At 43.2% G+C, this 9,936-nt stretch overlaps 1 protein-coding gene across 1 annotated transcript; it reads right to left on the reverse strand.

Moving 5' to 3' along the window:
* Positions 1-3,139, reverse strand: LOC100193080 (uncharacterized). The gene is made up of 7 exons (NM_001138245.1): positions 2,933-3,139; positions 2,441-2,620; positions 2,039-2,128; positions 1,458-1,642; positions 1,186-1,308; positions 954-1,106; positions 1-508 (listed from the first exon to the last, which is right to left on the reverse strand). The coding sequence occupies exons 1-7, from the start codon at positions 2,997-2,999 to the stop codon at positions 182-184; spliced, it is 1,125 nt and encodes a 374-aa protein (NP_001131717.1). The 5' UTR covers positions 3,000-3,139; the 3' UTR covers positions 1-181.
* Between the last annotated feature and the right edge of the window lie 6,797 nt (positions 3,140-9,936).

The raw sequence follows: 9,936 nt of genomic DNA on the forward strand, positions 1-9,936 counted from the left end.
TTTGAGCTCCAGTTGAAAGACTGTATGAAACTATGGCATAATAGTGAACAACATCGTATAGAGTTCATAACAACTAATTGATCCGGACCGGCCGACAGTTCTACAGAAAATTCAACACTCCTTATAATACAAGGTTGGTCAATTAGGCCACCAGTTCTACACAATTTTCTGGTAAATTATCCTACTCGTTCTTCCGTTTGAACATCCCAGCCAGATAAAGGATAAATGACACCAGGCACTGCCAAAACACAACGAGGTACTTTGCCTTCTTCGGTTTCGCTTCAGGACTTGGCCCAAAGAGACCTTTGTAGAGCTCCTTCTGCTTCTGGTATAGTGCCTTGTCTTGTTCCGCGAGCAAACGGAGCTCCCGAATGATCTCCTTGTCTTCTGGGGAGTACTTCTTCGCTTTGAGGAAATCTTCCCTCGCTGATTCTGTCTGGCCAAGTTCAGATTTAGCTTTTCCTCGCCTGAACAGCGCTTTGACATTACTTTCATCTTCTGTCAAAACCTGAATAATATGTTTACAAAAAGGATAATCCATCAAATGGTAATTTTTTCGTTTGATTTTGTATCAGGACCATGGGATTGTTCACTTCATGAAACATCATGAGACCAACACCTTTTTGCAATAGAAAGGCTGGAAATGTGCAAATCAGCTGTTCGATACCTGTAATGTTGAATCTTTCATGTTGATATGAGCTTAGTTGCTACAGTTTTTTAACACCATTTAAAAAATTATCATGCTGTTACTGTCGGAACATACAATCCTGTATATTTTTTTGCTAAGGTCTATGCAAAGCCGTAAACTGTAAAAATGTTACTGTTGGAACATACAATCCTGTATAGTTTTTTGCTAAGGTCTATGCAAAGCCGTAAACTGTAAAAATGTACCCATGAATGTAAATCGTGGGTTCAAGACTGAATGTACTTATGGGCATGGTCGAGTAACATACAATGCTACACTGCGCAATAGCTTCATCGAATCTCTTTAGTTTGATCAGGCATGCAGCCATATTGAGATGGCATGGATTTTTCACAGCCAAGGCCATGTCTCTGTACTTTCCAAATAATTGAAACATGAAATCATCTCCCATGTATGCAATCGCCTGTAGAAGAGAACAGGTCGACTGAAATCAGAATATGCTGATAACTACAATAATGTCCAAAGTATAGCATGCTACTAACCATTTCATATTGCTGCATGGCCTCCTCAAGCTTCTTTTCTTTGAAATATGCATTGCCCTCAATCTTTCTCCTGTCTGCAGCTGCAATCCTCTCTTCAACTGTCATGTCACTTCGGGATTTACCCTGATTCACAGTTTATCATTATTTGGAACTTCCCACATTGAGAAAAGTAAGTAATGCTAACCAATATGAATAATCTCAGCCTACTCTTCAAAAGAATAATATAAGTGAATCATAATGTGGGGTGGAGGCAGTAGACCTTTGTTTCTTACCTCTTTAACATCATCAAATCCAATGAGTTCAACTTCATAAACAAGGTCTGCCATTGGAGGGACATTTGGGAATGAAAAACTTCCTTCTTTGCCATAGCCTAGCTCCCAACCAACATGCAACAATGCACGCTCCCCGCTTTTCATGCTGCCAACACCGATGCCTAAACCAGACATTTGTTTTTTCTCTGTTGATTGAGGAGAAAGCTTTAGAAAGTTTCCCCATAGGCAATTATCACTGATAAACACTGTTGTACAGCTGAGGTTGTCCATATGATTCTCAGGCTAGTTACCCAGTACCTGTAGGCTTACTGGCAATGCAACATAAAAAGGGTGCAAATCACAACTAACTATGTATATTTCACTCTTTCATCTTACAGCAAATTAAATCATAAATAGAAGGCATGACAGACTACTTGAAGGATAACTGGTTATATAGAATCGTAACTAAGAACCATCATTATTGTACTATAAAGGCATAATAGCATGCAATGTAAGCTGTTTGCATTCATGGAATAGATGGGTGAAATGCACGGAGCCGAGTAAAACTAAGTATAAAATAAGCGAAGTGATTGTTGTGGCACCTTTTCCAAGTACTAGTTCAATTGGATGTTGCTCTTGCCAGGTATCCTCAAATTTATGCGATGATCCTTGAACCCATGCTCTATAGTGCACTGCAACACCAAGTTTAGAAAAAGAAAAAAAAGTTAAATTCACGGCAGTTCTCATGCGTGCTAAATCAAAATCAAACTAGCGTGCAACGACTGAATTAGGCAGCTTTGGACGAAACAGGGTTAAAATCTGAAGTTTTGAAATTTGACACAACCATAAGCATCTCATGATCTTGGTCGCTCAAACGAAACACATACAAGATATCGTTGTTATAGAATAAGAAACAGGACAGGCAGGCACAGCATATTAGCTCATCCTAAAATTCGACATCCGGAGCATGAGCATATGGTCCGAACCACCTACGCCGTACTCACCAAAGCACGTCGCGAACTTCAGCGGTTTCCTGCCATGGCCTTCTTTGATGATTTGCTTCTTAACCTTGTCGTGAAGGGCCTCCATGTCAGAGGAAACCACGGGTGGGGCGCTGCCATCCTGGGGAGGTTCAGAATGCACGAAAGAAGCCTCTTCTACTGTGATCTCGTTTTCGCTGGAGCCTGAGAATCAGAAAGCAGCAGAAGTCAGAAACCGGGGAGTCTGCGTCTTGACACAGATCCCGAATCTTATCGTCTATAGCCACACTGCAATTCAGGGAAGTGTAGTGTAGTGCGGCAGGAATTGGCAAGCCGCGGGTGTGGTGGGATCCGAAACTGCCTTGTTGTAAAGTAACCGCGGCCCAAATCTCCCAAATGGCCAGAATCCCCAACAGAACGTATGAGCAAGCCACCAGCACCCGATTCACTGAGCACCAGCCAGCCACGAGTGGGGTAGGGGCGGTAGTAGTGGCCGAGCGCGAGGAGGGTACTCACCAGCGGCGGGATCGGACGCGGCGGCGGGATCTGCAGACGCCGCAGCGTCTTCTTCGACGACAGCCATGGGTTGCGGATGGGCGGGCCGCAGACGGCCGGCAGAAGCTTCTAGACTGCGGCGCGGCGGGTCGGGTAGTGAACTTGGGCGGGCCAGAGCTCGGTGACCTGCGCTCCGTAGCGCTTGCTTGATAAGCTGCGGTAGTTTGTGCTTCTGTTTTTTTAATAAAATAAATTATACATGGAGAGACGGATACAAGCCATTGCCACCCGGGGCATGATCTAAACTCATTTTAAGCCCTTTTTAATGGGTGTTTGAATGCACTGTAGATAATAGTTAGTTGGCTAAAAATTACTGTTAAAATTAACTAGCTAATAAATAACTAGTTGACTATTAGCTAATTTGCTAAAAATAACTAATTGTTGAAGTATTAGCTACTGTTTGAATGTATTTAGCTAATTATAGCAGTTAACTATTAGCTCTACTGTCTTCTAAGAAAACATAAAAACACATAACTAATCTACCTCGTTATAATTAGGTCTTGTTTAGAACCTATAGAGCTAATAGTTAGCGAGTGAATGAACTAATTGTTAGCTGTGAGATAGCTAACAATTAGTGTCGATATTAGCTGATGGTGTTTGGAACCCAACAACTAATTTTTAGTAGCTAACTATTAGTTTGAGGAGCCTTAATCACATAGAGAGAGAGAAAGATGGTAGCCTTAAACTCACAGGCGAAGCCAAAATTTGAGTTTAGAGGGGACATATCAAATTAGGAGGGGCTACTATACCAATGTATTCCTTCAATTCATCTGTATTGGAGTAATTTTATGTGAAATTTAAACTAAATTCTACACTAAACCATCTTAATACTCATTGTTGGGTACAGACACGTAGTCAGGTGGGTCCAAACAAACAGAGACTAAGGGGACGAGCTCACGTGCACGACAAGACATTTGGTAGGTGAAAGGGAAATAGAGTCAAACCTTTTACTAAATGATTTTGGTGGTTGAATTGCCCAACACAAATAATTGGACTAACTAGTTTGCTCTAGATTATAAGTTCTACAGGTGCCAAAGGTTCAACACAAACCAATAAAAAGTTCAAGATAGGGTTCAAAAAGAAAGGAGCAAAAGAAACCGAAGGCTGCCCTGGTCTGGCGTACCGGACTGTCCGGTGCACCACCGGACAGTGTCCGGTGCACCAGGGTGGATCAACTCCAACTCGCTACCTTCGGGATTCTGGAAATGTCACTCCGCTATAATTCACCGGACTGTCCGGTGTGCCAGCGGAGCAACGGCTACAGCGCAACGGTCGACTCCAACGGAAACCTGTAAAAGCGCTACAGTGCGTGGACAGAGTGCGCAGAGTCAGAGCAGCGCCAAAAGGCACACCGGACAGTGAACAGTGACTGTCCGGTGCACCACCGGACTGTCCGGTGGCCCCATCTGTCAGAGCTCCAACGGTCGAACCCTAACGGTTGGGTGACGTGGCTGGCGTACCGGACAGTATCCAGTGGTGCACCGGACTATCCGGTGCGCCCATCGACAGACAACCTCCCCAACGACCACTTTGGTGGTTAGGGCTATAAATACCCCCCAACCACCACACTTCAAGGCATCCAAGTTTTTCAGACTTCACATTCAATACAAGAGCTAGTGCAATCAATACAAGACACAAATCAAATAGAATCAAAGCCTCTCCAAGTCCCATTTCCACTCCAAGCAAATAGTGACTAGAGAGAGAGTTTTTGCTCGTGTTCTTTGAGCTCTTGTTCTTGGATCGCTTTTCTTCTTTCCATTCTTGTTCTCAACACCTTTGTAATCAAAGCAAGAGACACCAATTGTGTGGTGGTTCTTGTGGGGTCTAAGTGACCCATTTGATTGAGGAGAAAAGCTCACTCGGTCTAGGTGACCGTTTGAGAGAGGGAAAGGGTTGAAAGAGACCCAGTCTTTGTGACCACCTCAACGGGGAGTAGGTTTGCAAGAACCGAACCTCGATAAAACAAATCATCGTGTCATCCGCTTTATTTGCTTGTGATTTATTTTCGCCCTCTCTTTTGGACTCACTTTTATTTCTAACGCTAACCCGGCTTGTAGATTGTGCTTACAGTTTGTAAATTTCAGATTTGCCTATTCACCCCCTCTAGGCGACTTTCAATTGGTATCAGAGCCCGGTACTTCATTAAGAGTCTAACCACTCGAAGTGATGTCGAGAGCATCCGCCAAGAGGGAGATCGGGACCGGCGGCGACCCATTCGCTAAGAGGGAGCATCCGCAAGCTCGGGGAGAACCCATTCGAGGGAGTCCGCCCACAAGCACAAGGAGGAATCCTCTTCCTCCATCAAGTCACAATAGAGAGGTGACAAGAAGAAGAAGATGAAGAAGGTGGTCTACTACGAGACCAACTCTTCGTCACCCTCCACCTCCGGCTCCGAATCGGCATCCAACTCTTCTAAGTGCCATGAGCGCAAGAAGTATAGTAAGATGCCCCTCCGCTATCCTCGTATTTCAAAACGCACTCCATTACTTTCCGTCCCATTAGGCAAACCACCGGTTTTTGACGGTGAAGATTATTCTATGTGGAGTGATAAAATGAGGCATCACCTAACCTCACTCCACAAAAGCATATGGGATATTGTTGAGTATGGAGCGCAGGTACCGAAGGTAGGGGACAAGGATTACGATTCGGAGGAGGTCGACCAAATCCGACACTTCAACTCCTAAGCCACTACTATACTCCTCGCCTCTCTAAGTCAAGAGGAGTATAATAAGGTGCAAGGGTTGAAGAGTGCCAAAGAGATTTGGGACGTGCTCAAGACCGCGCACGAAGGAGATGATGTGACCAAGATCACCAAGCGGGAAACGATCGAGGAGGAGCTCGGTCGATTCATGCTCAACCAAGGGGAGGAGCCACAAGCCATGTACAACTGGCTCAAGACCTTGGTGAACCAAGTGCGCAACCTCAGGAGCACAAAATGGGATGACCATGAAATGGTCAAGGTTATTCTAAGATCACTCGTTTTTCTTAACCCTACACAAGTTCAATTAATTCGTGGTGATCCTAGATACAAGCTAATGTCTCCCGAGGAGGTTATAGGAAAGTTTGTGAGCTTTGAATTGATGATCAAAGGCTCCAAACAAATCATCGAGCGAGGTGCCACCTCCACACCCGAGCTGCAACCCGTCGCCTTCAAAGCAACGGAGGAGAAGAAAGAAGAGTCTACGTCAAGTAGGCTCCCCATCGACGCCTCCAAGCTCGACAACGAGGAGATGGCGCTCATCATCAAGAGCTTTCACCAAATCATCAAGCAAAGGAAGAGGAGAGACTACAAACCCCGTTCCAAGAAGGTTTGCTACAAGTGTGGTAAGCCCGATCACTTTATTGCTAAATGTCCATTATCAAGTGATAGTGATAGGGGCGACGACAAGAGGGGAAAGAAGAAGGAGAAGAAGAGGTACTACAAGAAGAAGGGCGACGATGCCCACGTTTGTCGGGAGTGGGACTCCGATGAGAGCTCCACCGACTCCTCCGACGAGGACGCCGCAAACATCGCCATCAACAAAGGTCTCCTCTTCCCTAATGTCGGCCACAAGTGCCTCATGGCAAAGGATGGCAAAAAGAAGAAGGTAAAATCTAGAGCTTCCACTAAATATGCAACATCTAGTGATGAGGCTAGCTCTAGTGATGATGAGGATGATTTGCTTACTCTTTTTGCCAACCTAAACATGCAACAAAAGGAAAAATTGAATGAATTAATTAGTGCTATTCATGAGAAGGATGAACTCTTGGATAGCCAAGAGGACTTCCTTATCAAGGAAAATAAGAAGCATGTTAAGGTGAAAAATGCTTATGCTCAGGAAGTAGAGAAATGTGAAAAATTGACTAGTGAGTTTAGCATTTGCCATGACACTATCTCTAACCTTAGTTTTGAAAATGCCAAATTAATTGCTAAGGTTGAGAAATCAAATATTTGTGATGATTCACTTGTCAACCTCAAAAATGATAATGCTAGTTTGATTTCTAAAATTGACAAGTTGAACGAATCACTTTCTAGCCTTAAGAATGAGAATGATAATTTAATTGCTAAGGCTAAGGATTTAAATGTTTGCAATGATTCTATTTCCAATCTTAGAAATGAGAATGCCATGTTACATGCTAAGATTGATTAATTAAATGCTTGCAAACCCTCTACATCTACTGTTAGCCATGTTTCCATTTGTACTAGATGTAGAGGCATTAATGTTGATGCTATCCATGATCACCTAGCTTTAATTAAACAACAAAATGATCACATAGCTCAACTTAGTGCTAAAATTAATGAGCATGACTTATAAAATGAAAATTTTTAATTTGCTAGAAGTATGCTCTATAGTGGGAGACGCCCTAGAATTAAGGATGGCATTGGCTTCCAACAGGGAGGCAATGTTAAACTTAATGCCCCTAAGAGATTGTCTAATTTTGTTAAGGGCAAGGCTCCCATGGCTCAGGATAACGAGGGCTATATTTTATATCCTGCTGGTTCTCCCGAGCATAAGATTAGGAGAATTCATTCTAAGAAGTCTCACTCTGGCTCTCATCATGCTTTTATGTATAAGAGTGAGGCATCTAGTTCTAGGCAATCCACTCATGTTAAATTGCCTAAAAAGAAATCTCCTATTGCATCATATGAACCCAATGTTTCATTTAAGACTTTTGATGCACCATATGTTCTCACTAACAAATCAGGCAAAGTAGTTGCCAAATATGTTGGGGGCAAACACAAGGGCTCCAAGACTTGTGTTTGGGTACCCAAGGTGCTTGTTTCTAATGTGAAAGGACCCAAGACCGTTTGGGTACCTAAGAACAAGGCCTAAACTTGTTTTGTAGGTTTATGCATCTGGGGGCTCAAGTTGGATCATTGATAGCGGGTGCACAAACCATATAACAGGGGAAAAAAGGATGTTCTCCTCCTACGAGAAAAATGATGATCCCCAAAGAGCTATAACATTCAGGGATAGAAATCAAGGTTTGGTCAAAGGACTTGGTAAAATTGCTATATCTTCTGACCATTCTATTTCCAATGTTTTTCTTGTAGATTCTTTAGATTACAACTTGCTTTCAGTTTCTCAATTATGCAAAATGGGCTACAATTGTCTTTTTACGGATATAGGTGTTACTGTCTTTAGAAGAAGTGATGATTCAATAGCATTTAAGGGAGTATTAGAGGGTCAGCTATACTTAGTTGATTTTAATAGAGCTGAACTCGATACTTGCTTGATTGCTGAGACTAATATGGGTTGGCTCTGGCATCGCTGACTAGCCCATGTTGGGATGAAGAATCTTCACAAACTTCTAAAGGGAGAACACATTTTGGGACTAACCAATGTTCATTTTGAGAAAGACAGGGTGTGTAGCGCATGTTAAGCGGGGAAGCAAGTTGGCGTTCATCATCCACACAAGAACATCATGATGACCGATAGGCCGCTTGAGCTACTCCACATGGACCTATTCAACCCGATCGCTTACATAAGCATCGGCGGGAGTAAGTATTGTCTTGTTATTGTGGATGACTATTCTCACTTCACTTGGGTGTTCTTTTTGCAGGATAAATCTCAAACCCAAGAGACCTTAAAGTGATTCTTGAGACGGGCTCAAAATGAGTTCGGCTTAAGGATCAAAAAGATTAGAAGTGACAACGGGACAGAGTTCAAGAACTCACAAATAGAAGGCTTTCTTGAGGACGAGGGCATCAAGCATGAGTTCTCTTCTCCCTACACACCTCAACAAAATGGTGTAGTGGAGAGGAAGAATAGAACTCTACTTGACATGGCGAGGACCATGCTTGATGAGTACAAGACTTCAGACCGGTTTTGGGCGGAAGCAATCAACACCGCTTGCTACGCCATCAACCGACTCTACCTTCATCGAATCCTCAAGAAGACATCTTATGAACTCCTCACCAGTAAAAATCACAATGTTTCATATTTTAGAGTCTTTGGTAGCAAATGTTTTATTCTTGTTAAAAGAGGTAGAAAATTTAAATTTGCTCCTAAGGCTGTAGAACGCTTTTTACTTGGTTATGACTCAAACACAAGGGCATATAGAGTCTTCAACAAATCCACTGAATTAGTTGAGGTTTCTTGTGACATTGCGTTTGATGAGACTAATGGCTCTCAAGTAGAGCAAGTTGATCTTGATGAGCTAGATGATGAAGAGGCTCCATACGTCACGCTAAGGAACATGTCCATTGGGGATGTGTGTCCTAAGGAATTCAAAGAGCCTCCACAAGTACAAGATCAACCGTCATCTTCCATGCAAGCATCTCCACCAACTCAAGATGAGGATCAAGCTCAAGATGATGAAAATAAAGATCAAGAAGAACCACCTCAAGAGGAGGACAATGATCAAGGGGGAGATGCCAATGATCAAGACAAGGAAGATGATGAGGGTCCAAGACCGCCACACCCAAGAGTCCACCAAGCGATACAACGAGATCACCCCGTGAACTCCATCCTCGACGATATTCATAAGGGGGTAACCACTCAATCTTGTGTCGCTCATTTTTGTGAACATTACTCCTTTGTGTCTTCTATTAAGCCATACAGGGTGGAAGACACATTAAGGGATTCGGATTGGGTGTTGGCAATGCAAGAGGAACTCAACAACTTCACGAGGAATGAGGTATGGCATTTAGTTCCATGTCCTAATCAAAATGTTGTAGGAACCAAGTGGGTCTTCCACAACAAGCAAGATGAGCATGGTGTGGTGACAAGGAACAAAGCACGACTTGTGGCCAAGGGATATTCACAAGTCGAAGGTTTGGATTTCGGTGAAACCTATGCACCTGTAGCTAGGCTTGAGTCAATTCGCATATTACTTGCCTATGCTACTTACCATGGCTTTAAGCTTTACCAAATGGACGTGAAAAGTGCCTTCCTCAATGGACCAATCAAGGAGGAGGTCTATGTTGAGCAACCTCCCGGCTTTGAAGATAGTGAGTACCCTAACCATGTGTATAAACTCTC

This window comes from Zea mays, chromosome 2 (genome assembly GCF_902167145.1).
Source record: "Zea mays cultivar B73 chromosome 2, Zm-B73-REFERENCE-NAM-5.0, whole genome shotgun sequence".
NCBI classification, from domain to species: Eukaryota; Viridiplantae; Streptophyta; class Magnoliopsida; order Poales; family Poaceae; genus Zea; species Zea mays.

Excerpts from the sequence above, each read along its gene's own strand:
- LOC100193080 (NM_001138245.1), bottom strand. The coding sequence starts at position 2,999 with ATGGCTGTCGTCGAAGAAGACGCTGCGGCGTCTGCAGATCCCGCCGCC. Across the intron at positions 1,107-1,185 it reads CCATGCAGCAATATGAAATG|GCGATTGCATACATGGGAGA; the intron begins GTTAGTAGCATG and ends TCTCTTCTACAG. Across the intron at positions 509-953 it reads CTATTGCGCAGTGTAGCATT|GTTTTGACAGAAGATGAAAG; the intron begins GTATGTTACTCG and ends CATATTATTCAG.